The sequence below is a fragment of the Alligator mississippiensis genome, chromosome 9, assembly GCF_030867095.1.
Source record: "Alligator mississippiensis isolate rAllMis1 chromosome 9, rAllMis1, whole genome shotgun sequence".
Taxonomy (NCBI): Eukaryota; Metazoa; Chordata; order Crocodylia; family Alligatoridae; genus Alligator; species Alligator mississippiensis.
In genome coordinates, this window is record NC_081832.1 from 49,336,948 (window position 1) to 49,364,838 (window position 27,891).

Here is a 27,891-nt window from a genome sequence, read left to right on the forward strand (position 1 = left end):
TCATAATAGGGAAACTGAAGTTAAAGGTTTATACACAGCAAAACAAACCGAGAGGGATCCTGGAAAGGAACATTTTAAATCTAAGTTCAGCTGCCTCATCACTGACATGGGAAGGTTTTTCACCTATCAAGATTAGTCAAATGACAGAAACTATTTTCTGCACTGAAGACTACAAAAAAGCAGCACTCAGAGAAGCCTGTAAGTACCATTCTGGAAAAGTTTTTTTTTCTTTAAATTGAGGAATGAGATTTTTGAGAAAGATCATACTTCTAGAAGCAGCAGCCTTTCTAATCATGCAACTAACTTTGAATTTATTTTAGAAGTTAAATGCTTTTCCTCTCTCTAATACCAATCATAAATTATTCAGTTGAATTATTCAGACATGCATGATGTTAACAGCTTGTGAATAACAGAATAAGGACTCTAGTTCTGTCAAGGGCAGTAAATATTAATATTAGCAAGTGTTCTTAGCTTCAGATGCCGAGTGGCTAAAATTTTCAAAGAGCCTGAGGGAGGGTGTTAACTGCACATCTCCCATTAAACTTGCATGGGAATGGGGCATCTAACTTTGAAAATCCACTCTTAAAAGCTGTGTTGTATTACAAAGAGTTGAAAAGAAGTACTCTATAAAGATATCAGAACCAATACACGTCTCAGTCCACTCCCAGCTCACTGTCTTTGGCAAAAAAAATGCAAAAAACCTAACCCCCATGTTTTCTATCATACAAGCAGGGTTTAATCCCATATTCAAATCAATAAAATGACTACAACTTCTCTGAAGTCGCTTATCAGAACACTTTATCCTACAAGACTGGTGAAAGTGGCAATGTTTTTTTAAGACTGGCCACAATAGTATTTTTCAAGGGTAATAAAATAGGATGGCTGATAAAATGTTAATAGTGTATGTAATAAACAGCTATTTTATATACAATATAGATTATAATCAGTAACCCCCAAAATGCCTTCTGGCAATAACTCAAGGTCACAGATTGCTCTGTAAATCAGAGGCAGCAGAGGCTAATGGATCGGGATCCATTTTGAATGCTATGGTGAAGGTTGATCCAAATGATAATCAGAATGGTATACTGTGACATGGAAAATACTGCTGTTGCTGTTCGTCCAAAAGCCAGGAGCCAAATGTTTCCATAAAGTTCAACCGCTAAAAGTTAAGCTTCCTCTATTAATGATTATGTCACTGTTAATATTTACTCTTAGGCTAAACTCAAGATGGTAAGCCTGGCTCAGACTCTTCTTTTCTGCTCAGAGGGTAGGAATAGAGCTGGAGAATGCTGTGAACTCTTATTGTTTGTGATTCCTCTATCGAAGCTAGCACTATGGAGTAACCATGAAGGATGTCCCATTGTGAGCTATAGGTTACAACATCAAAAAGGATGTTGGGGTTGGGTGGAAGGGGGGCCAGGTAAGGTGGAGACATGGGGAAGACCTCCCATGGAGTATGAAATGCATCTACTAATCAAAACTGGGTATTTGGTTCTAAACCTAAGCAGATGGCATCCCCAGGACGATCACCAGCAACTGTCAATGCAGTGATTATACATTGACATTGAATAGCTAATGTACTGTATAATTTAACTAGATTGAATAGAAAGATGGGAAAGATGTGAATATTAGAAAAAGACGAAGATTATAATTTGCTAATAATTATGAAGGCATCCTAGGAATTTCAGAGCTAAGGATACATTGTGATTAGTGCTTAAAGCAGAGCTAACTTCCCTATGTTCATGTCTTCAAAATCAAATACAGGCAGTCCTCGCACTTACAGCGGGTTATGTTCCTGAAAAGGCACTGTAAGTGGAAATGATGCAAGTCAAATCTGATTTTCCCATAGAAACAGGGAATATAATAGAGGGTTACATTCCTGACCAAACTCCTGATGCCCAATTTTTTATAGAAATGACCATAAACACCATATTTAACACCATATTTAAATCAACTCAACCCATAACCCTGTGTTGACAGGAGTGGTGAGCCAGCAAAAGAGAGCAAGCTAGGGCAGGATGTCAGTGGGGATGGAGACGGTGTAGGAACCAGCATGGGCCCAGCACAATGGAGGTGTAGCAGGGCAGCTGGGGCCAGGGCAGTGCATGGGACAGTGTTGGCTGGAGAACCCAGCTGCCAGCTGCAGCAACAGCTATTTCTGGGCCCCTCCCCACACAAGGCACCTGCCCCCCAACTTACACTGCTGACCAGAAGGGAGGAAACCTTTCTCCATTGAACTAAGAGCTCTACCTGGGAGCCCTGCATGCAGCCGCCCTGCTAGGAGGCAAGGCACCAACCCTGGTCTCCCCCACCCCAGGGCCACCCAGGCCCCAAGACAGGCTGGTGCTCTTGCCCCTTTCTCAGGTCGTGGGAGCGCCATGTGTCCCCAGGCATATGGTGGCATCCTGCTTTAGTGCCTCACCTACCTGGTGAGCAGCACAGACGGCAGGAAATTTGGAGGCACTCACTACCGCCACTGTGCCCCACCGTGGCTTTGCCCCAGCACCGGTGGCTTCGCAGCCACACAGTCCCAGGCTCCTCCTTGGCTGGGCGCAGATCCCAGGGCAGGCAGAGGTGACCTTGGCAGTGACTGCCCAACCCCCAGCACAGGGCTCACCCAGGTACCGCAGCCACGAGTCCTGGAGCGGGTCGCGGGCTGGATGACATGTGGTGCTGGATCCTTGCACTTATTGCATGCCCTAAGTGCAAGGATCCAGCACCACAAGTAATGACATGGGTGTAAATAGCGGCACGCCACAAGTGCAGATCGCCGCAAGTCAGAACAATGCAAGTCGAGAACTGCCTTTACATATTATGCCATCCTGAACCAATTGCATTTTCCACAATATTTAATTTGATAAATTTTTACTAACGTTGGCAGAGAAGAAACATAGTGAAGGGGTTTTTTTTGTTTGTTTTTTTAATGCCACCCCTGATGTAAGACACCAACATAAAATAAAGAATAGAAAAGGATGAATCAGAGTTTACAAGCTGTAAACCTTGAGAGAGATAGTTATATCATGCCCAAATTATAAACATGTTCCTCCACACACACAGCATTCATCTGCATTCCAACTTAGAAATTGTGGGGATTTCATTGTTAACAAGCGGTAAAACATCTGACTGATTACTTGTAAATGGAAGGGGTTAGAAAAGTGCAACAGATCAATTTCACCAATCTGTCCCAACTTTTCTTCATCTTTAACTTTTCTGTCCCATTTCACATTCCCAGCTCCTCCTCTCAAAGATTCCCTGCATACAAACTGAATACAGCTTTATTGTTTTTACCACACAATTTGATCTACTTACTCAGTTTACAAGGAGTGGAAAATAAAAAATTAATTTTGTGATTTATTTTGAAATTTCATTTCAGCTGCCGTAAACTGGCACAGCAACTCTAGTGTCAGTGCAGTAACACTGACATATAGCGCCAGAGAATTTGGCTCACTATGTTGCATTTATATCTTTTCCGTTAACATTTCTAGCATTGCATATATGGGTTTATTTTGTAGCAGAGCAGCAGTTTGAAATGCATGACGAATTTTAAGTGGCAGGATCACTCAAAAAGTTAGCAAGGTGCAAACAGCCTTCTATTTCCTGTTTATACCACCTCACTTGGTAACTTTGGGCAAATCACTTACTTTTTCGGTATCTCAATTTGCTCATTGATCACCTGCCTCAATGGGATATAGTAGAAGCTTAAAGAAGCAAGCAAGTTGAGCTGTGCGATGCAAGATCCAACAGACATGCAAATTTACTGATGTAGAAAATATCCAAACTGATTGAGTTGAGAATTACAATTCTTATAACATTCTTTATTTACTGTGTCCCAGAGTTTTTGGTTTCAATGTCATGATACAAAGGATAAATGGAATATTTGACCATATTTACTCCCAACTGGGAGTCCACTAGTATATACAGATGTAAACATTATGGTTGGGAAAAATATTTTCTTCTGAGACCATGCTGGTGGATCCACTAGGTGCTGTATCACTCTCCTGGAGCACTGAAGTATAATCATTTGCTGTGAGCACAACAGCAAATTCCATACAATTTACAGAAATTGCTGAAAATTTCCCACCAACATATTTTAATAAAAACAGTAGTTCTTTTGGGTTCTTTGTTCCTGGTGGAAACCTAAGAAATCTGGCAAAATTAAAGCCAGAAACTATGTTAAGATTTGTTGGACGCAAATTAAAATAGATTCATAGATGTTAGGGTCGGAAGGGACCTCAATAGATCATCGAGTCCGACCCACTGCATAAGCAGGAAAGAGTGCTGGGTTTAGATGACCACAGCTAGATGCCTATCTAACCTCCTCTTGAAGACCCCCAGGGTAGGGGAGAGCACCACCTCCCTTGGGAGCCCGTTCCAGACCTTGGCCACTCGAACTGTGAAGAAGTTCTTCCTAATGTCCAATCTAAATCTGCTCTCTGCTAGCTTGTGGCCATTATTTCTTGTAACCCCCGGGGGCGCCTTGGTGAATAAAACCTCACCAATTCCCTTCTGTGCCCCTGTGATGAACTTATAGGCAGCCACAAGGTCGCCTCTCAACCTTCTCTTGCGGAGGCTGAAAAGGTCCAGTTTCTCTAGTCTCTCCTCATAGGGCTTGGTCTGCAGGCCCTTAACCATACAAGTGGCCCTTCTCTGGACCCTCTCCAGGTTATCCGCATCCCTCTTGAAGTGTGGTGCCCAGAATTGCACGCAGTACTCCAACTGCAGTCTGACCAGTGCCCGATAGAGGGGAAGTATCACCTCTTTGGATCTATTCGTCATGCATCTGCTGATGCACAATTAAGTGCCATTGGCTTTTCTGATGGATTCGTCACACTGCCGACTCATGTTCATCTTGGAGTCCACTAGGACTCCAAGATCCCTTTCCACTTCTGTGACACCCAGCAGGTCATTCCCTAGGCTGTAGGTGTGCTGGACATTTTTCCACCCTAGGTGCAGCACTTTGCATTTCTCCTTGTTGAACTGCATTCTGTTGTTTTCTGCCCACTTGTCCAACCTATCCAGGTCTGCTTGCAGCTGTTCCCTGCCCTCCGGCGTGTCCACTTCTCCCCATAGCTTTGTGTCATCTGCAAACTTGGACAGAGTACATTTCACTCCCTTGTCCAAGTCGCTGATGAAGACATTAAAGAGTATCGGTCCCAGGACCGAGCCCTGCGGGACCCCACTGCCCACACCCTTCCAGGTCGAAACCGATCCATCCACCACGACTCTCTGAGTGCGACCCTCCAGCCAATTCGCCACCCACCGGACTGTGTAGTCATCCAAGTCACAGCCTCTTAACTTGTTCACCAGTATGGGGTGCGATACCGTATCGAAGGCCTTCCTGAAGTCTAAGTATACGACATCCACCCCTCCTCCTGTGTCCAGGCATTTTGTAACCTGGTCATAAAAAGAGACTAGATTGGTCAGGCACGATCTGCCTACCACGAACCCGTGCTGGTTTCCCCTCAGCATAATTTGTCCTGCCGGGCTCTCACAAATGTGAGCCTTGATAATTTTTTCAAAGACTTTGCCTAGGATGGAGGTGAGACTGACTAGCCTATAGTTGCCTGGGTCCTCCTTCCTCCCCTTCTTGAAAATGGGGACCACGCTGGCCCTTTTCCAGTCTTCTGGGACTTGGCCCGTGCGCCACGAGCATTCAAATATTCCCACCAGTGGCTCAGCAATGATGTCGGCCAGTGCCTTCAGCACCCTCGGATGGAGCTCATCCGGGCCTACTGACTTAAAGGCATCCAGTTCTTCCAAGTGACTCTGCACCATCTCAGGGTCTACGCATGGCAGTCTGGCGCCTTGTTGCTGCCTCTCTACAACCCCAGGGAGAGACTTGTCGTGCCCCTCGCTTAGGAACACTGAGGCAAAGAACTCGTTGAGGAGTTCAGCCTTGTCCCCCCTGTCCGTCACCAATTGTTTCTGCCCATTTAGCAGGGGTCCTATTCCTCCCTGGGCCTTCCTTTTACTCCCTATATATCTAAAAAACAATTTCTTGTTGTCTTTTACTTGGGATGCCATCCTCAGCTCCATGGTAGCTTTGGCCCGTCTAACTGCCTCCCTACAAGCACGAGCAGAGGAGGTATATTCGTCTTTGGTGATCTCACCCTGTTTCCACTTTTTATGTGCTCCCCTTTTGGCCCTTAGGCTGCCCTGGATTTCTGTGGTCAGCCAGGGAAATTTCCTGGCCCCTTTCCCTCTTTTACCTTGCACGGGGATCGTCTCGCTTTGTGCCTGAAGGATTGTTTCCTTAAGGCACAGCCACCCTTCTTGGGCTCCCATCACTTCAAAACTCCTACTCTGGAGTGTGTCCTTGACTAATCGCCTGAGTTCATTTAAATCAGCTTTCCTAAAGTCTAGCACTTTCACCCTACTAGTTACCTTACCCACTCGGCGTCTTATGGTGAATTCTATTATTAGGTGATCACTGTCCCCCAGATGGCTGCCGATCTGTAGGTCCCCTACCATGTCATCCCCCATTGCCAATACCAGATCCAGTAAGGCATTCCCCCTAGTGGGACCGTGTACCTCCTGTGTCAGGTGGAGGTCCTGTACACAGGTTAGAAACCTGCATGAGCGGTGGGACTTTGCCGTCTGCGTGTCCCAGCAGATGTCTGGGTAGTTTAGGTCCCCCACAACTACCGCCTCTTTAGCTTTTATGGTCTCTGAGAGCTGCCTCAGGAGCCCCGAATCTATTTCTTCCCCTTGATGTGGGGGTCTGTAGCAGACCCCTACCACCAAATCCCTTTCTCCTTGCCCCCCATGTAGTCTAACCCACAATCCTTCTACTTCCTCATCCTTGGATTCTGTCTTGATGAGGGTCGATGTATATTGCTCACTGACATACAGCACAACCCCCCCCCCCTTTTTCCCCACCCTGTCCTTTCTGTACAATCTATAACCCTCAATATGTACCGCCCAGTCGTGGGATGAATCCCACCAGGTTTCCGTTAGCCCCACTAAGTCGTAGGTGTTTTGTGCAAGCAGGAGCTCTAGTTCATCCTGCTTGTTTCCCATGCTCCTAGCATTAGTATATAGGCACTTGAGCCCTGCGACTGGTGCCTTTGCTGCCCCCCTGCTCCGAGTCCCAAGGGGCCCCCTGTTTCTTACCTTCTCGTTTCTTACCTGTGCCGTAGTGGTTGCCACCCCATGGCTTGCAGGTTCCCAATGCTCTCTTTCTTAAGGCTGGGCAAAAATAGTTTGCTTTGTTGAAGTAAGCAAACTGCTTTATCTTATTATGTTACAGTGCCTCATAGAAGTGCTTTGGTATCCTATGTCCTCGCTCTACCTTATGGACTGTTCTTCCATATTGCACTGTAGTCTCCTCTCAGATCAAATTGCATAGTAGGAAACACATAACTGCAGCTGTGGTTAAATATCAGATTGATTCAAAGAAAAAAAAAAGCCTATTTTGTTTTGGGAATGTTGGAATCTTTTATTTTGGCATTCTTGGTAGAATTGTTTGGAATTTTTGTTCCATGGAAAAAATGTTTTTTTTCAATTTTTTTGTCCCAATTTAGGACAACAAATATTTGAATATTTGAATTGTGTATATATAAAACAGAAATTTTTGTTTTCACTCATCTTTAACAGCCTCCTTACAATGAAGCATATGGGAAAAATTATCACTGACCTTGGTCAGCTCTAGATATTCTATGTATTTGCTCCCACAGGTCAAGAGAACACAAGTCTTGGACACTGTTCCCAAGGACTAGACTCCACATGGCTTCATGGAGTTCTGTCTCTACATCACAAGGCAATAACCAGGTATTGCTTATTTTGTATCAATCATCAACTTTAAGAATATGTGTTTAGTTTAGAAATGCAACACAATGTACGTGAAATGTACTTGAACTTCATTGTATTCCACAGTTGTAAGATATTACTCTTCCTTATAGACTATTTCTAGCATGCCTCTAGGTTCAGATTAATAGTTCAATCCTAGTTAGAAAGGCACATGTGCACCTTTAGGCACATGTTTAAGACCTATTGACTTTAACTTGATGTTTACCTTAGTAAGACATAAGGAACTGACTATTCACCTGGCTAAACACCTCATATTAAGTATGAAATAACTGCTTTGCTGAACTGAGGACCCTGTAACTGTTTTAGGCCAGGTACAGCAGACATTGCACTTTTAGTGGTATAAACAATCAGAAACTGGTCTATACCTATAACAGAAAAGAAGTTCGGCAGACACAGACTGGTAAATGGCAGAACCCAGTCTAAGATTTGCCCCTCCACCAAAGGGAAACAATGTTAAGTTTGCTATCAATCTAAACTACACCGCTTAAAGAAAACTGAATAACTTAGCTCAATCCCACCTTCGTTTTTTTGAATGTCTGTATCTAGTCTCAAGCACCTTTTGAGGTTCACTCAGTATGGTTGTATACCAGGGGTGTCCAACGTTTTTGAATGTGGGGCCAGATCACAAACTTTTTATCACCCAGTGGGCCAGTGAGCCATATTCAAAGACCTCACAGGAAGTGGTATCCCATCAGGAAATGATGTCACGTGACCTTTGACACCAATGAAGTTGCAGGAAGTGACAATGAAATGGGTCTAACCTTTATAGCATCCACTCGACCTGGAGGGATGTGGGCAATGAAGTCCCCCAGGGCTCGGTCTTCAGGCCCACACTGTTCAATTTCCTTCTTAGCGACTTGGACGAGGGGGTGAAAAGCACCCTGTTCAAATTTGCTGACGACACCTAGATTTCAGGCAAGGTGGGCACGCTAGAAGGGAGAGACAGGATACTGCTGGACCTGGACAGGTTACAGGGGTGGGCAAATAAGAATCGGATGGGATTCAATACTGACAAGTGCAGGCTACTGCACTTAGGCAGGAAGAACCGACAGCATACCTACAGGCTGGGGAACTCCCTTCTCGAAAGCACAGTGGCAGAAAGAGATCTTGCGGTCATTATTGATTTCAAAATGAACATGGGCTGTCAATGTGAGGACGTGGTCAGGAAGGTTAATCGCACCTTGTCATGCATCCACAGATCCATCACGAGCAGGTCCAAGGAGGTGATCCTCCCCCTCTGTGCAACCTTGGTCAGGCCCCAGTTGGAGTACTGCACCCAGTTCTGGGTGCTGCACTTCAGGAGGGATGTGGACAACATGGAGAGGGTCCAGAGGAGGACCACTCGCATGATCAGGGGGCAGCAGGGCAGGCCCTACGAGGAGAAGCTATGGGACCTGAACCTATTCAGCCTTGACAAGAGAAGGCTGAGGGGGACCTGATGGCCATCTATGAACTTACCTGGGGGGACCAGCAGGGAATGGGAGAGACCCTGTTCCCATTCCCCACTAAAAGCGCCTAGAAGAAAAAAAATATACTGAAGTCCCTGTAGCTAGGGTAGCAAGCAGGGAATCTTTTAGAAAATCAGTGCTCCTAGCCGTAGCGGTCTGACAGTGAGCTGCTAGAACAGACAGTTCAGTAAGTGACCCCAAAGCATAAAACAGGGCAGTTAAAAAAATGCTGGCTTTTATGCAGTTTTTCTATCCCTCCCCCAGAGCACTGGGGTTGGAAGGGACCTCAGGGAAGGATGACAGTCACTGGCCAGCTGCACAGTCAATAATAAGAGCACTCCTCCACTCACCACCTTCCCTGCTCCTCCCTCTCCCTCTCCTTACTTTACTTTCTCTCTCCCTGCAGGCAAGATTTTGAAAACAAGCCCCAGCTTCTTGCTTGAAACTCAAAATGTTTTGAATGTTTCGACCTGCCCTGTTTTGTTTCTACAATGCTTAAACGCTGCCTGTTTTGTTTTGACTTCACTGTTTTGAGGCCAAAACGGGTCAAAACAGCGTCGAAACAAAACGAGCAGCAAAATTTCGTACAGCCCTAGTGTCCATTCTTCTGCAGCCTGTAAGACTGCAGCAGTGTGTGGAAGAGTTGAAAGGTGATACAGAGAAACAGGTGAAGCAGCTGAAAGATCCTCAGTGTCACATGTGTGTTGAAGCTTTGCAGATGGGCATTAAACAAAAGACAACAGCAGAGGAGAGGGATCAGTCAACAAATGAATGTGGGAAGTCAGAGAACAAAGCAGAGCAGAGGTTGATGGAGTTCATTTGGGTGCAAGAGCAGGCAGGAAGGGCAGAGCCAGAACCATGTTCAGCCTTCAAGACCTCTCAATCCCCACAACTGTCCCGGCAATATGAATGTGGAAAAAGCTTTTTAAGTGAAAATTCTGAGAGAGAAATTGTCCCTCTGAAGGAAAAAAACAAAACAAAACAAAACTGCTTTTTAAAATGGCAGTGTGGTTAAAATTGTAACAAGGGTATTGGCATCCCATGAGCTCACATTTAAAAAAAAATTGTAAAGGTTCCCATTTCAATTGCCAAAATGGGCCTTTGAAAGAATAAAATACATACAGATAATTCTTGTTATTTAATATGTATATAGAAGTAATATCCCAAAAATGTGTACATTGCCACTGTACATGTTAGTATTGTAAATATGATTTTACTCCAAGGAGTTTAGTGTGTATGCTGCTTTTTTTTTTTTTTTTTTTTTATAGAAGCTATAGGGTAAAATTCAATCCAGTAGCAAAGGTGACTGATAGAGCACAAGGCCTTGTTACCATCAACAGCTCTTCCTCATCTAAGTGACAGCTTTATTATTAAAACAAAAATGTGTTTGTTTGTTTTGTGTTGTTTGGTTAAGTTGTCAAAAGTTTAAACGTATATGGATATCATCAGGATGCGATACAAATGGTTGATTTTTATCTACAAAAAATTGAATTTGTCTGTGGATCCCAGACCAGAACACTTTTGTCCAGCTTGGACTGGAAGATTGTCTTAATTTTTTAAACAAGGGACAGCAATTCATACAAAAGTTTTGAGTTATAAATTCTATTTGTGTAGCAAAATGGCATTTATTAAAAGATAATGTCTTTGTTTTTTAGCAAGACAACTGACAAGGGGTTTTTAAGGCTATAAAGAAAATCTTGTTTGAATTGAGATGCTATTTCCAGCACCAATATAGCAGGATGTGTGAGAAGCTGCATTAATTAACTCGCAGGTTTTTGTTTCCCCTAAAACAACGGGTCAAGGCTTCCCTGAACTTAGAACCTCTGCGTTTAAAGTATGGTTAAAATCAAAACTAAATTTGGTTCAGCAATTATGCAGTGTTGTTTGGGTAGCTTTGGTAAACTCAAAAGGTAAGTTTACCTGTTGCAATTCAAATTATTAAAGGATATCTTATAAATTGGCCAGTATATAAATAATACCAAATGCTTTTGAGGGGTATATATTCCGTCTGAAGAGGCGCACAAGTTTTATGGTAAATGTCAAATACGATATTGGTGGTGACAAGAAGCTTCAAAGGCGTATGAACCCATACCACGTTGTATTCAAGAAGTGTGGGAACTTCACAGAAGAGCTGGGCAGCGGGAAGCACTACCCCGTGCAGCTCCGACCCTGCTTGGCTCCCAAGCACAGAACAGCAGGATGAGTACCACTTCTCCTGCGGAAGGACCTGCTTCCACCCGACACCGCTACGCCTCGCCCCACTGGGCCCTGCAGGCAGTGCCAGTCCCAGTCCCAGCTCCTACGGTCGTGGAGCTCTGTGTTGGTGCCCAGTGCCTGGGCTGGTCCTTGTGGGCGCGGCTGGGTGTCAGTGTGGGGAGGCTCCGGCCCAGCACATTTCTGTGGATGAGCCGTGCACAGGGCCGGGTGCAGAGCTTCTCCGAGGTGAGTGCCTGCGGGTCGTGCCCGGGCTCTCCCATCCCCTCCCTCCTGTGGGACCCTTGCTCCCCCGGCCCGGCTGCACTGCCCCACGCGGCTCCAGGCCCTATTTGGCTCCCAAGCACAGAAAAGCACGCTAAGCACAGCTTCTCCTGGGGAAGGACCCGTCTGTACTTGTCCCCACTTCCACCCACCGCCAATCTGCCTTGCTCCACCGGGCTCCGTTGCCAGTGCCAGTCCCAGCTCCCTCGGTCGCCGAGCTCCATGTCAATGCCCGGTGTGAGCCAGGCTGGTCCTGGTGGGACGGGAGGAGCCCTGCCGGGTCTTCACCGGCCAGCAGAAGCAGAGCTGTGTGCTGCTTGGGACAAGACGAGCCTAGCCGGAGCAGCAGAGGATCAGCTGCATTTCCCCCCTGCCTGCACCGGTCAATCCCGAGCAGCACATGGCTCTAATGCCACTTTTGCTGGCCGGTGCCAACCCAGCCAGGCTTCTCCTGCCCCCAGCAGCACATGGGAATCCGGCTTCAGCTGTATGCTGCTCCGGATGGGACAGACCCACTTGGGTCGGCACCAGCCAGCAGAGGCGGCGGCAGAGCCGTGTGCTGCTCGGGACTGACCAGCACAGGTAGGGGGAAAGTGCAGCTGAGCCCCTGCCGCTCTGGCCGGGCTCATCCAGTCCCGAGAGGCACTTGGCTACTCCTCTTCTCACACGCACTGCATCGGCAACGTCAAGCTGACGCAGTGTGTGTGGGAACCTTGTCCCTTCCCCAGCCCTTCTGCAGCCATTAGGAAGCTGCTGAGGGGCTGGGGGAGGGACAAGGGGTGGGAACGAAAGTAAACTGTGTTTACTTTTGTTTCCTGTCGTAGCACCACAGGCCACAGAAAATGTGTTGGCGGGCCGCATGGTGGCCCGCGGGCCTTATGTTGGACAAGCCTGTTGTATACAATCAATAGTTGCTTCCTTTTATGCTTAGCCAGGAAAAGAACAGTACACTCTGATGTTGTAGTTGATGTCATGTGGACAGACCTTTACATCTGCTGACATCAGAGTGGAACTGCTCAATTGCAAGGATTCATCCGTGTTCTAATTAAGCACAATTCAGCGTATTTCCCCTCTTTCCTACCTACCATGAAACCATTCGGAGACTTTCAATCTGCCAAGAGTATGTCTCCAAATAGTGTATACAATTTTACATTAACAATTTAGAATGGTAAAGACCAACTACAGCAGGGTGGCCAAGATTTTGCTGATGGGACTCCTCATGGGTCTGGAAAGTTGGTAGTGGGGGAACAATGGCAGTGTTAAATGCTACAGCTCCCAGAGCCATGACAATTAATGCTGCTGCCACTCCTTCATCTGCCAAATTTCCTCACCGAAGGGGAACCCTGCAAGCCCATGCACCAGTTTCACATGAACCACTGAATTGTAGATACTAGGTGTATCTACACCAGATGCTTATTGTTAGCTCTGCAGTAAAACATCACCATCTACACGAGCGCTGGTATTATGTCAGAATAAACCAATTCACTTCACCATAGGATAGTACTGCCCAACACAAGTACTATTTTATGCTGGAGTTATTTACTCCATCACAATGTATATGTAGATGCTTACTGGGATTGGCTGGGACACGAGGACATTAGTGTGGGGCTGTCTGCCAGCTAGCCCCACAATGCAGCCCTCTCATGCCCCTGCCAGCCCCTCCACAGCACATTGAGCTGGGCAGGAGCAGCTCCAAGATGGCAGGCTGACACCCCACGATCCCCTGCTAGTTGGGGCTTCACTGCCCTGGCTCAATGTGCTGCAGCCCTGGGCACACGTGTAAACACTGGGCCCAGGAGCAATCAACTCTGGTGCAAACTTATTGTGTCAAATTCATTTCACGTGTAGATGTGCCCACTGTGAATGGGCTGACTCACAAAAATAGTGTTCTTTCTTATTTGTATCATAACATTACAGATCAATCATACTGATTTGGCAGATAGTGTCTTTCAAAAGTATTCATTTTCAGAACTCATTTATTTCCATTATTTATTATACCTCTAGAGAAATCAACATCAATTTCAGCAAAGTTATTATTTAGACTCTTACCTAGCAATGAGGCATACAGAACATGCCAAAACATTAAGTTCAGTCCTCCTTCTGTTCTCAGTATTTCACTTGATATTTCCCACTATTGCACTACTGCTAGTAGTAGCTGTAAGAGGAGGAAAGGTAGAAATATTAACAGGGTTTTAAGCACTGTTTTTGTACCATAACCACATTGGGTTGAGATGATGACATAGGAAGTTTATGCATCAGGAGGGCACTAGAAGACTCTCTCTGTAGTTTTCTCATCATTCCCACAACTGGTTATTATACATCAGTGAGTTATTTTAAAGAAAAGGAATGAGTCCTTTTATAGAAAAGGAATGAATATGGATACAGCAAAACTTTGTGTCAAAGCAAAAACGTGTGTCCCCAAAACGTTCAACCCACTGTAATAAGCAAATTGCATTTCTGTTCTGGTCACTCTATTTCTAGTGAGAAAAATGTGCAAAGAAAAATGTGGTTTAGTGTAAAAGTGTTCTATTATGGAACATTTTATTCATATTTTGATAATATACTATAAATAGTAATATATTAATTGTTATATACATCAGTACTTACTAGTACATATTTCACAGAATACTATATAGTATACAAAAAGCAGCATAAAGTGGATTATATATGTGCTAGATATGGATATAGATTATTCTTTAACAAAATTTCAGGAAAAGAGATCAGTTTTGTTCTAAGCTATTTCCTAGCCCAATTTTTTTCCTCCAACAAAATGTCACCAAACACTGAGAAGTTTTCCAAACTATACAGTTCAGAGCAGAAAGTGATGTTTGTCATAATAAAAATGTACAAAGTTTTAACAACAGGTTTGCTTCAAAATGGGGACATTTTTTTTTCCAAATGGAATACATGATATTTCTTCAACTAGTAAGAAAACTGTACCAATTTCTGCAACCATATTTACCTGCCTTTTTATTTCTCTCCAGAACCTGAAACTGCAGAATCCATAAAACTAAATCATGTTGGCCAAAAAGTTGGTGACCGCACAGAATCGAGGGGAAAACAGGGCATTATGCCTGGGACTGGGAATGGTTGCCTGCTCACTGGTGATGTACTTTTTTATTGGGATCACAATTGTGCCATTGTACAACAGCAGGTAATTATAGTCCTTTTTTATAAATGTTATAAAGGCTATGTCTTTTTATACAGCCTATGTCTTTCCACTGTCAGCACAGGCATTGTTTTAAATAATGACCACATTCCAAATGTATTAGGTATGTTATAGAACAAAAAAAGGATACCATCTTAAAGAGGTTTTCAAGCTAATTATACATCATGAGAGAACTGAGAAGAGTGAAGGTAATGAGTAACCCTGAAGAGTGCATGTAGTTCTAGTATTTACAAAAAAACAGAAAGTCATGCTCTCAGGATTAGCATATGAGCTGTTTAGAGAGATATTCTCATTTTCTGTTAAAAATTTTTTTCAATATTTTTGTACATTTCTTCATTTCACATTTTTCGTTGATAAACAAAAAACAGAGTTTTGTTAAATGGAAGTTTTAAGCTTTGAGTTTTCTTGTTTTTTAAAAAAGACATATTACATTCGAAAATATTTAATTAAACAAAAATCAAATTGCTCAAAACAAAGCCAAGACCCTTGGCAGCAAAAATTCTAGTCCACGGTGCTGAATTTTTCCTCTCAGCACTGGCAGAATTCTATAATGAACTACTTCAGCCTACTTGGGAAAAATGGCCCATTAAAAAAATCCAAGAATTAAAAACAGTACTACAAGATATGGATGCCACACAACAGCATTAGGCGACGTGTTCTTTTGAGCCATCAAATGTCTTTGTATGATAAAGCAGATTTCAGAAAATATTTTAATTGAAGCTTTCACTAATGCATGAAAACCATATGTGCACCCAATACTTTAAAAGAATTATCTACAACATTATTGACCACACAAAATCCTATTTTTCCAGTGTTGTTTCAGAGAAGCCAACTTCAAATATCTCTGTGCATGTGGTTATAATTTTTCCCTCAACTTACAGAGGACATAGCTAATGGATAAACACAAAACCCAATCAATCCTGCACCGCTAATAAATCTTTTCCACCATGCTTCAACTGGCCTGTTTTCTACCCTAACACTCTCTCCATGCCCCCACCTACAACCCTGTTTGCATTGCTGATTATTTAACAATACACAAAGCACCAACATGGCAATCTGGAAAATTTGACTATAGCACTTGCTGGAATCAGATGAAAGAGCAGAGAAGCTGTAGACAAGGATTTCAAAGCAATGGTATTTGTTTTGGTTTTGTAGTGTTTGGACAAAAGAAACTAAGTGCCAAGTGGTCAAAGCAAACATCAAGGACGAAGTCCATTGTTCATTCATTGAAGGAGCAAATGATGAAAACATTTTTCACTATCCCTGTCTGGAAGTCTGGGTCAACTTGAACTTCTCAGGACAAGAGGTTATGCTATATCTTACAGAGGAGACACTGGAAATAAATCCCAAGGTACTTTGAAATTAACAGGGGGGAGATTCTGGTGGACAAAAGTGATATATACTACCTTTAATTCATCAGTTGTTTCTTTTCTTTTCTTAAAAAAAAAAAAATCAAGCAAAGCAGTTGGGAACTAAGAGAAAGTAGAACACAGAGTTGTCAGACTTTCTTCATACCAATGCTTGCTCTTAGACCACGGGAAACGTTAAAACATTCAGAGTGAATACATACTTGGTATTTATTATAAACGTCATATCAGACATTAAGTTAATATTTGCTAAGCAATGTCATCAACTAAAATGAATATATATATTTAAAAAGCTTATACATATTTAATAAGTCTCTACAAGTTGAAGCACAACACAGAGCAATAACTCAACATCTGGTTGCTGGAGAGTTTGTTGAATAACCATGGGAAAGCCTGAGGTTAAATAAAGCCCTGATGAAGAACAGGGCCCCCATTTCACTCCCAGTTCAGGGGCATGGGAAATGAGACAGGGGATGGAAGAAAAGTGGAGTCATAGTGCTCCATGAAACAAGAAACACCAAAGCTACTAGTGTATCTGAGGTGGAAGGTTGAATGGAATCATTTAATTGAGGCTGGCATACAAGGGCATCAAATTGAGCCACTGGGTTTATTTTTGGCTTAGCTGCAACTGGCTTCTGAGAGAAGCAACAGCCCAGTGCTCCAGCATCCCAGGATGCTTTGCTTATGCCCCCACTCCCCTCCCCCTTTCAGAATGTTACCCACTGGACCCTCCTGCTCCTACTGAGCAAGGAGCAAAACACAACACCTTCACAATCTTACACTATTCAGAGTCAGCCTATGTCTCCCTGAAGTACAGTCTGGGTCAGCCCATAGGACTGCCATCTATCTCCAGACAGACTGAGGAAGCCTAAAGTGCATGCTGAAATGTGTACATAGCAGTCCCCGGCTGTGCAGTATCAGCACTACAATCTCTCTGCTCTTCAAGAGCTCCGTGCTTGACTGTCTGTTGCGGTATCTCCAGATAAGTTTTTCTACTAGGAAAACAAACCTGGGAGAATTCTCCCAGATCATTTGCATGTGTGTACATAGCCTAATTCCAGCCAATATCACAATGAAGTCATGGTCTTGGCAACACTTTTGGATGTGATAGTGGTGTTGCTGAAGCAATACTCTGATTCTGTGCAGGAGGGTGCTTGGCATGATGGTTCATCTTTCTGAGCCAAGTATATAGCAGGATCACAGTAACTCAAAACTCAGAGTTAATTAAAATGAACTCTCACCTCTCAAGGCAAAGCCATTAACTAGAACACCCAGATGAAAATATTCTATCCAAGCTAGATATTAGAAAGTTGTTACTTCTACTACTCCTCCATAAATAATGGGCAGTTTAATGACAAAGAGCAATCTCTGTGAAAAAAAATCACATCTACTTGACACAAAACCTTGTATAAGAGCACATATATTACATTTCCATCTTCTGGCAGAAGACTGTTTTCATGTAGGGACAAAACTGTATTCAACACTTGGACAGCAAGATTTCACACTGCATTTAATTCCTGAACATACACTGAACTGTTGCTTGCATACCAGGTGAACATTGATGGTCTCACTCAGCAAGATAGTATTAAGATAAAATAAAGTATTCCCTTTGAGGAAGCAAGCAAAAAAGTATGGCATGTGAATGTCAGCATCTTGCTATACAAGAGATGAATGGTGTGCCATTCTTGTGTAATGACTCACATCTGATCTTTACTTGAGATGGAAAAATAAGTGTACCCCTGTAGTAACAGTGTCTTGAAACAATTATGGAGCTCTGTACTCACTTCGATAAGAAACCATCTATTAGAATGGGTTACAGGCAGAGAGGTGATTAACAAAACAGTTTGGTTAACTTTTCCCTGAAAATGCAGCCCTTCAGTTTTTATACTATATATAAAATAGCTACTATATTTAACATTTATATAAAAGTTTCTTACTAGACCAATATTTATGTTTTTTCCCTAAATTTGAGATCGCTTTAGGAGTTCAGGAGTAAAAACACAAAATAAACACATAAAACCTCCAAATTTAGGAAAAATCTTCCTCACTAATAAACAGGCCTCATAAAAATCACAACTGAGATTTGTGCAAACAGCTTTTATTTTAACCAATCCACTTTGATAGTCCCTAACAAAAGATGTGTAATAAACATTTTGGACCTGAAAAAAAATGCATCAATCTAGACAAATTTAGCTTGTGAGCACAGTTCGTTTCAAACTTTCCTTCAAGAGCAATGGATACATTTTACACTCTTTAAAAATACACTGTTGCACACTATTTAACCAAGAGGAAAGTTTGATATGGTGACTGATCATTGCTCTCTCTCTCTTTGCACATTAACCTGCATGAGCAAGAAGAGCTTTTGGATTTTTCTGAGTCAAGACCAGGATTCTTCCTCTGCCACTCTGCTTGGTTGGGTTGGATGTGCAACTTTACCTGTATGGCACTCCATTTCCCTTCCCAATTATTATCTGCATCAGACTGCAAGCCCTTTATTGCCATGCCTGCACATATGTTCAGTGCCTAGCATACAGAGACTCTAATCTCAGTTTGGGCTGTGTACTATTATCATGGAAGTAGGCTTGGCTGGATCCAATTTTTATCTATTAACATAGATTTCACCTGCCAGTCACACACCACCGGAAAAATATTTCCTCTTATAATAATAGAAATTTACAGAAAGGAGATGTAAAATAAAAAAGCATCTGGGATGGGAGTAAGGAAATCCAGGGCAGAGGGTGCCGTGCATACACACACTCTCACACACACACAAGACACAAACACATAGAGTGGCCGCCCAGCCTAAGGTGGGAAGCAGCTACCCAGTCCCTGTGACCCCTAAGGGGCCGAGCCCCACCTAGCAGGCATTGGTGGAGGGGCAGCATGGCCCTTTAATGGCCATGGCCTCGCGCCCCTCCAGGCAGCATGGGGGCAGCAGGTACGCCTTGGGGGCACCTCTGTGTACCCTGCCCTGATCACACTGCCTTTCCCTGTGTTCCCAGAGCTCCTAACTGGCCTCGCCCCTGCATGCTCAGGGCAGGCCATATGGGAGTGCCTCTAGAGCCCAGCCATTGTCACTGTGCTGCCCAGAGGGGTGGGAGGCCCTTAAAGGGACAGGCTGCCCCTTTGCTGAGCCCAGCTAGGCAGGGCTTGCCTCCTAAAGAGCTGCAGGAAGCAGGGAGCTGCTTTCCATCCTGGGCTGGTGGCAGCTGCCTCTCCCTGCATTCTAAGAGCTCTGGAGTGCTGCTGCCCTTCTCTTCTGGTCCTTGCCCACCCGGCTTTTTCCTGATGAATGAACAGAATGATTTAAGGCAGGTATGCTTTATTGATTTATGGATATTTGCTTTATATAGTTTAATGTGATTTTATAAAGCTTTTAACAGTATACTGTCATTACTAAAGTGTCCGCTCCCCACACTCCTCATTTTGTGCAATCCTGAAAACAAATCTATACACAGCGATAAAATATAAAGAAATGCTTAAAATAAACATCAATTTTAGCCATCAAAATTGTATAAAAAAAAAATCATCAAATTCTGCCAAGTGTACATATAAGCAAAACAATACTTAGTACTTTCCTACAAGAAAGCTACCAAATTTGTGTGTACATTACCTCCCTACTGAAAAATAGGTAAATTGTTTTTACATGTTGACTTCCACTGTGGACAGCAGTGGGAACACCTGATAATTTGGGCCAGCTGCCCATAATGTATTAACCTTTTCTTCACTAATTATAGCTAGGAGCTCAGATTGGAGGAACTCAAAGTGGCAGTATGCTCTTAGTTAATTTGGATTCTGCCTACTTCAACACTTAAGATACATGCTACAGTATAGCAACAATAGACTACACTTTGTCTCTGAATGCAATATCTCAGCAGTGATGTCCTTTTGTTACTGGCCAACACTGGTCACACATACATAAGTCTTTGCAGGATAAAGGCCTAATATATCAAGGAATAACCAGTGAATATGGCAATTCAGGTATTGTTACCTTATGTATCCCCCAAGACAATATTTAGAAATCCTCTCAAGTCTACACAGGTTTTTTGTCTATAGTAGAAAATTACATTTTAAGAAAGGTCTTGCTTCACAGCATAAACAACTGTTGTAACAATTGTTTTGCTTTCTCATTGCAGTGCTCATACATCCCAAAAAGGTTGGAGAACACCAAAGAAGTTAAAAAATCAGTACAGACCATTGCAGAAAATTTCAGAAAGTATCAAATTGAGACTTTTCCTTGTTATTGTGATCCAAAAGGAAAAGCGACAAGCGTCATTTTAATTAGACCATATCAACGAAAGGACATATTTTTTGCTTTCCTCTGGCCTAGCCTCATGTTAATTGGTGGGATTCTGATTGTTGTCATGGTGAAAATCAGTCAATATATGTCTGTACTTGCTGCCTGGCAGTACAAAACAAACATATAATGTTCACAAATTCAAGCTAGAAAGTACCTTTATTCTACCCACTTCAGTCTATTTTTTTTTTTTAAACATACCATCATGTTAGCTACTATCACTCAGTATAATACATATACATACACTTACACCATGGGTTATCAGGAATTATACATAAAATAGAATAGGTATCTGAGATGAAATCCCATGAAATATATAGGGACCACTCTGAAAGAACAGAAATGATTTTATATTGCTTGAGCCAATTTTTTTTGTGGGTTTGAAACATCATTGTTTTACAGAAATTAGATTTAAAATTCTGCATGCCGGTTTGCTGGTTACAAATTTGGTGTCAGATTTTCAGAAAGCAGAGGCTAGGTATCTATGGGCCTGTCTATATGTGCGTTTAGTCCAACTAAATTTAATGCACATTCAGCTAATGTGCAGTAAGCGATTTTTGGCAGGTGGCTACACATGCAGAGCCTTGGCACTAAAGTTGTGCCAAGTCCCTGCAGCCCTGCCATGTGCCTCTAGTAGCTGGGCAGACCGGGCACTAAAGTTTGTGCCAGGTCGCATCTACATATATGTTTATACGCTTTAACTAATCATGCCTAAATTTGACACCTGCATTTGCAGATGTCTCTTTCCATCTGTAACTCACATATTATGTAGTATGATACTGTGGAAGGGCACTGGTGGTGCCTGCCACTTTAAGTGCTGAGCCATACAGCCAGCAGGTGCTTGATTACAGCAGCCATTTTAGAACTTTGGCCACCTATATAAACAGAGCAGTTTATATTGTTGCAGAAACATCACCTGACTGCAAAGCTCTATGCAACATCTTGGAGGTAAGGGCAGGAGCTTAGGGGGAGGGTTTGGAGGCTCCTGGTCCTGGGCATGACCTAAAACTGCACCCTGCTGGGGATGGATGGCCTGGTGGGGCTCCTAATGGTGCAGGAGTCCCCTAGAAATGCCAGGCCAGGGACCACCCTGGTGAAAGGCAGGTCAGGGCGCTTTAACCCCAGCTCCCACAACCGGGTGGGTTACCCCATAGTAGGGCCAAGAAGGTGGACACATGTCAGAGAGTGGGCTAGAGGCTTAGAAGCCTGACTTCAAACACCCTTGACTGGTCAATGCTGGGGCCAGGACCAGAAGGGTCAAAAGGGCCAGAGGCCCACTGCGAAGAATGCCCAGAGCCTGGGGTTCTAACTGGCCTTGGCAGTGAGGCCAGGGCCTGTGTGGCCAAAGGTCCTGTAGTGGCCAGGCTCGAAAGAGGGAAGAGTTCAGGGAGCTAGGCAGCCCAGAATGAGGGCAGAGTAGATCACCTGATTGGAGGATTATGGGGCCCAACGTGGGGCCGGTGACATTAAAAACTGCAGATGCCATGTGCGAGGCTTGGGCTGCAACGTAGGGGAGGAACAGAGCCGCAGATAGCACCCCTTGGCATCAGGGCAAGAATGGGCAGCCTCCCACCTAATCAACACCGTAATTATGTATTATTAAGGCGTGGCAGGAAAGGAGGCAGGTGGCTGGCCCAGAAACAGGTGGGCAGGCCAGTGACAGACCAGCCCTGAGAAAGACCCCTGTTACAGATACCTTTTTATCTGTATCTAACATATTACATAAAAAAGTGAAGTGAAGGAGACAAAAAATGTAAAAAGCATGATTACGTTGTGAAAAAGCTAGGAGTATTCACACATGCAGGCAAATAGAAGCAGTGCAAATTTGAGCCAGGACTTTTTGCCTCGGCACACATGCCCGGACATGCACTTTTGTGTGGGCAAGTTGTGCCACCTGGGGCAAAATAACCCTGCCCAGCTCCTCCCAGATCTGCAGCCAGGGAAATCTAGAGCTGCTGGCGCCAGCACTATAAAAAGTTGCCCTGTTGGTCCCATCAGTACAAAAAGCTGCCTTGGCAAGTAGATCAGGACTTCTTGCTCTCAGGAGCTTCTGGGGCCTGGCCAATTGGTACCTGGGGACACTACCATCTGGACTGCTGAAGCAGCCCTGAGAGTTCCCTGCACCCTCTACCCACTGCAGCAGTCTGGCAGTGGGAGCTGCTCCCTGGCTGTGACCTGCTGCCACCTGCGACAGCATGTGGGCCCAAGGCTGTGCACCTGCCAGACCCAGATGGTGATTGCACAGCTGCAGCAGAGGCATCTGTACCTCTTGGCCAGCTGCCAGTGACTGCACGGTTGGACTTTGTGTAGCACTGCTGCCATGTGTGCCACCACCTTACCATCTGGGCAGCTACTGCTTGGAAGATGTTCACAGTGTGGTGGCCTGCTTTGAACTGTCAAAGCCAATTGGGGCCCAGGAGGTTAACCACCTCCAGCTAGGTCCTGGGTGCCAGCTCTGAGCTGGCACCTCTGCATGGGTCCTGCCTCTTGCCTCCCTAGCAGAAATTTCGGTGTTCCCTATTTGAAAACTGAAAAATCCCTGATAAAAAAAAAAAAAAGTCACTCTGTAAAATACCCCCAAATCCCTGTTCCTCCACAAATAAAACAAAAGACCGCTATATACAGACAGACAGACAGATAACGATCAGGTGGGCAATGTTCTTTGATATATCTACAGTGTTAAACAATTTGGAAATCTACTAGTACCTCTATCATGATAATGAAATTAATTTTAAATATCTTTATGTTTTATATTTGCCTTTGGTTTTCTCATCATAGAGCAGTTAGAGCTCCCCTTGACTCCTTCACTAACCAGGATGTGAGGACAGTTTCCCCTGCAGCTACAGCTCCTGCCAGCAGGTCTCATTCTGTCTGGCAGCTGGGCATGCAGGGTGTGTGCTGGGGGACATGGTGTGTGCAGGAAGGAGGTGGGAAGGAGGTTGGGGGATATAGGTGGCTGTGGAGGGATGTGGGGGGCCATGGGGTGTGTGGATAGGTTTGAGTGGATTGTTGGGGACTGTGGGTGGCCTGCTCAGGAGGGATGGGTTCCCTGCCCCCCACAAGGCACAGTGCCTCTTACACAGCTCACAGACTGCCCCCCAAACAAGGGCTGCAGCTCCCTCAATAGAGGCCCATACCCCCTGCAGGCACCCCCACCTGGCTCCACGCCCTGCTTCCTCTCCCAGCCCCCTGGAGCACTGCCCCACCTGGCCCCACCCCTGCCTGCTCCCCCAGTCCCTCTGATGGCTGTTCTGCCTTGCCCCATCACCCATCAACTTCCCCAGCCCCCTGGATCACTGTCCCACCCAGCCCCATCTCCTGCCAGCTCCCCAAGCCCTCCTGATGGCTGTCCAGCCTGGCCCCAGGGTCCCGGCACTTAAAAAAAAAAAAAAAAAGTCCCATGGCCCCTTGTAACAGAGCCCCCACCCCCACATAGCCCAAGTGGCCTCAAGTTGTCAGACAGCACAAGGCGCCACATGGCACCTGCCGAGTTGCACTGCATCCACACAGTGCAGTAGCAATGCAGGTGCCAGGCTGCCGGGGCTGATCCCTGCTGCCCCACGTGGCATGGGGGGGCTCTGCCATGAGGCCTCAGAGGCCCCAACAGCCATTGATTGCTACAGCTGATAATTACAGGGAGTTCTGGGGGGGGTTGTGTTTTCTTTTTACGTGTTGGGAGGCTAGGGCTGGGTAGGCAGCCATTGAGGGGGCTGGGGGAGCAGGTGGAGAATGGCCCCAGGCGAAGCAGCAATCTAGAGGCTGGGGGAGTGGGTGGGGGATGCAGCTGGCAGGGGTCCCACCCTGGTCTCCTCCCCACTCCTCCTCCTACTTATCGGCATGGAGCCCGGGTCCAGCTCCCTGAGATTGGCTTCAGCACCAGGGTGAGGGCCAGTCATAGAGGTGCTCTGGCTGGCTCTCAGAGCAGCTTTGTGGAGGACCTGAGCCTCTGTTTCCTCAAGACACAGTCGGGGACCATGCCCTCCCCCACTTTTTTTTTGCCCGGGGGTATTTTTTGACCCCTGGATATCCCAGGGTCTAATCTGCAGTGCAGATAACATTTTTTTGTTTCTGCATGTGTTTCTTGCAGCATGTCAAAGGGTTTTGAGATGCTGCAAGAGGCACATGTGTGCTCATCTGGATGCACGCATTAAGTCTGTTGTTTGATCCATAATGCTACAGGAAAGGAAGACAGTAAGTTTATGCCAGCAGAAGAGCTCAGGAGAGAACATGACTTGCATACAATTTAGTGGCAAAGAAAGTTCTGAGTAGTGTGAACACTTCTGGGATTTCTCTGAGCTTCAGATACATTGACTGTCCTCTGAAAATGCCTATGTTTTTCTCAGTTCAGTTTCGAATCCACTACAGGGTCAATTAGAAATACAGAGACATTTCACGTGCATTGTATTTGACCGTCATTTGGGACATAAACACCACATGCCCTTTCATCATATAGTTTGCGAACAGACTTGTCAGCAGTTATCATTTATGAGGAAAAATTTCAGAGCTGTACTGCAGATTTAAATCTATTCTAGCCCCCACAGGAAACAAGTCTGTTCTCAGATGTATAAAAATCTCTACTGTTTTCTTAGAGAGAGACAAGGTGAATGCTGAAATAATGGAGGTAAATTCTCCAAACCTTATAATCTGTTAAATGTATTTTCTGTTCTCAGTGGGGGAGTGACAAGCCAACATACATTGGACGGAAGCAACAGAAAACTTCATGCATGCCTAGGACACTAGTGGGAAACCAGAGCAAGTGACTATCAAATATGCATCGTTAGGATCAGTAGATCTTTGCTCAACATAACCCTAATGACCTGAATTTCTCCTAAAAGCTGGGGGCTAATAAGTTGGGAGTGACAAAAAGGGTAAGAACTAAGTATATTAGTCAATAACAGAATGCTTGTGAGCCACCTGCATAGGGTGCATCCCGATGAGCATGCACATTCTGTTTGTGGTGCCTCAAAGCAGTTTGCACACATGCACCCATTCACCACATTGCTAATTTGCAGCACGGCGGTGGTGGGGTTTGACACTGGGAGATCCCAGTGTAAAAAAAAAAATAAAAAACTGAGGCTGAAAAAAGTGTTGTGGCGCACATGGCAGCATCATGCACCATCAGAAATGGAGCCTGGTCGGCCAAAGCCAAGCTCTGGCTGCTGGCCAGACTCTGAGCAACCAGCTTGGCACCAATGCTGCCCCAGAAGGCCCCCAGGTAAGGCTTCTGGGGCTAGCACAGGAGCTGGCCCCAGCCTTCCCTACCCAACCCAGGTCACTTTGCTGTAAAAATGGTGGATCACCCTCTAAGTTAACCCTCAGTAGATGTATTATCAAACTAAAGTGCTTTAGGTTAGAGTGCTTTTTTGAACACCTGTGCCACATCCACCACATGTTAAGCTAAGTTGTGTGTTGCCAGCATCCCAGAAGCCCCTTGCAGGGTGCCATGTTGGCCTTGGGCAGAGCTTGGGAGGTGGGAAAAGGGGTTTCTGTCCCCACAGTCACCCCAGCCCAGGCAGGAGGGCTCCTTTCCCCCAGCTGCAGCCATCAGTGGCAACACAAGTTCCTGTGCCGCTTTTCACTGCTCTGGGAACTCTGGCAGGGGTGAATGAAGAAAGAGCCCTCTGCCAGGTAGGTCCCACACACCCAGCTTCCCAGGTCAGGTTTTGCCAGGGGCTGCTCCCCACCCTCCCTCCCCTGAGCAAGGGGGCCTCCTTTTCCACCCACCCACCAGAATTCTTAGTGCAATGAAAAGTGACGCAGGGAACTTGTGCTGCCACTGCTGGCTACAGCTGAGGGAAAGGAGTCCCCCACCCATGACAGTCCCCCTATAGCTTGCTGGTTAGGGGCTGGGCTGGGTCTGTACAGCAGGGGAGGCTCCATTCCCCCAGCCACTCCCCTGTTTTCCCCAGAAGCCACAGCTGACAGTCACCAGCTGGCATGGGGGGGGGGCACTCCAGCAGCCTCCTGGGAGGTGTGCAGGAGCACCCCCTTCCTGCTGGCATTCACCAGTGCAGGCAAGCTCTGAGCCCAAGCCCTCCCCTGCACCAAACAGCACATATCGGTTCGGTTGAAACATGCTCTAACTCATAGCACTTTAGTTAAAGTGTAATGGAGCACTTTCTGCCAGGGGCTTTTTGAATATCTGAGCTTAGCCAATGTGTCTGAGAGAAAGGCAAATGCAACTCAGCGGGTATCAGGTGAGACTTTTCTAGTAAAGGCATGGACATACTGATACCATTATAAAATGATCCTAACATGACCTCATCTGGAATACTGTGTAATTCATGTTCAGAAATGACACATTTTAGCTGGAACAAGTGCAGAAAAGGCCTATGAGGATGAACAGAAACATGGAGAACCTCTTTTATGAGAAGAGTAAACTAAAAGGGTTTTGCTTGTTTAGCCTAGAAAAACAAATGCGCATAAGAGCTAGATTGCTTTCTGGAAATACATATGGGAATCAATCCCAAGGGAGAACTATTTAAGAAGGGCTATTTAATCTAAAGATGAATACTGATCCAGTAACAGGTTCCATTTAGTCTTGTGTTCCTCTGAATTTAAGCCTCTGTGGACAAGTATGTACACTAGAAACTGTCCTGCTGCTGTGCTCAGGGGGGGAAGTTAAGCATAAAAAACCCTTGAACACAGCTCCTTTCTTCCCCAGTCCAGCATTTGAAACAAGAATTTTAAACTGTACAATTTACCTTGAGAAAATGAACGTGTATTGAGAGAGCAAGATAAGTCAGTTGTGTTGTCAAGTATATCGGCAATTCTCCCAGATGTTTGGAGTGGTTAATTTTACTAACACAAATCAGTCTTCTGTACTTTGTAAAGTGGCTTAAAGAACTGTTACTCTCACCTCACCACTATATAGCAACACTTGTAAACAAACCATAATCTCCAAGTACTTTCACTGAAACAGAAGAGATACGTGACAGTATATATAACATACATTATAGAGTAGCAAAACCCCCAGTTTTCCTTAGGATAAGCTCAGACTTAGGATAAGCTTTAACATTTTTATTTTGGTAGCAAGTTTTTGGTTTTGGATATCTACTGTTTTATATTGTATTATTATTAGGTTTCTATTGATTCTTACGGCTGTATATTGTATTATTATCATTTTCATATTGATTTTTATTGTTTCATATGGATATTGTATGGTTTAGGCTTGTGTTTGTAAGTGAACCGAAGTCATGTCAAGTCTCCATCTTCTGTCCTTTGCCCGGGCACCCCTGTGTCACAACTGTATGATTCATGTACCCCTCCCATGTAAATTGGTTCCCAGATGAATGAGAGTGATTGGGAATGATTGAAATACAA

The 27,891-nt window shown here is 44.7% G+C and overlaps 1 protein-coding gene and 1 long non-coding RNA gene across 2 annotated transcripts in view; one reads left to right on the forward strand and one right to left on the reverse strand.

Annotated features, from left to right (window-relative positions):
* Positions 1 to 27,861, forward strand: KCNMB1 (potassium calcium-activated channel subfamily M regulatory beta subunit 1). Its single transcript, XM_014606552.3, has 5 exons — positions 1 to 198; positions 7,677 to 7,770; positions 14,720 to 14,889; positions 16,060 to 16,255; positions 20,408 to 27,861. The coding sequence occupies exons 3-5, from the start codon at positions 14,753 to 14,755 to the stop codon at positions 20,696 to 20,698; spliced, it is 624 nt and encodes a 207-aa protein (XP_014462038.1). The 5' UTR covers positions 1 to 198; positions 7,677 to 7,770; positions 14,720 to 14,752; the 3' UTR covers positions 20,699 to 27,861.
* LOC132252485 (uncharacterized) overlaps positions 1 to 27,891 on the reverse strand; it is a 124,249-nt gene that overhangs the window by 3,258 nt on the left and 93,100 nt on the right. The window contains exon 2 of the long non-coding RNA XR_009464389.1: positions 13,785 to 13,890. This is a non-coding gene — a long non-coding RNA (uncharacterized LOC132252485). The remainder of the gene's footprint in view (positions 1 to 13,784; positions 13,891 to 27,891) is intronic.

What these genes read in the sequence shown, in the direction of transcription:
- KCNMB1 (XM_014606552.3), top strand. Translation starts at nt 14,753, where the DNA reads ATGTTGGCCAAAAAGTTGGTGACCGCACAGAATCGAGGGGAAAACAGG. An exon ending in GTGCCATTGTACAACAGCAG is followed by an intron (nt 14,890 to 16,059) that starts GTAATTATAGTC and finishes TTGGTTTTGTAG; the next exon opens with TGTTTGGACAAAAGAAACTA. An exon ending in CACTGGAAATAAATCCCAAG is followed by an intron (nt 16,256 to 20,407) that starts GTACTTTGAAAT and finishes TTCTCATTGCAG; the next exon opens with TGCTCATACATCCCAAAAAG.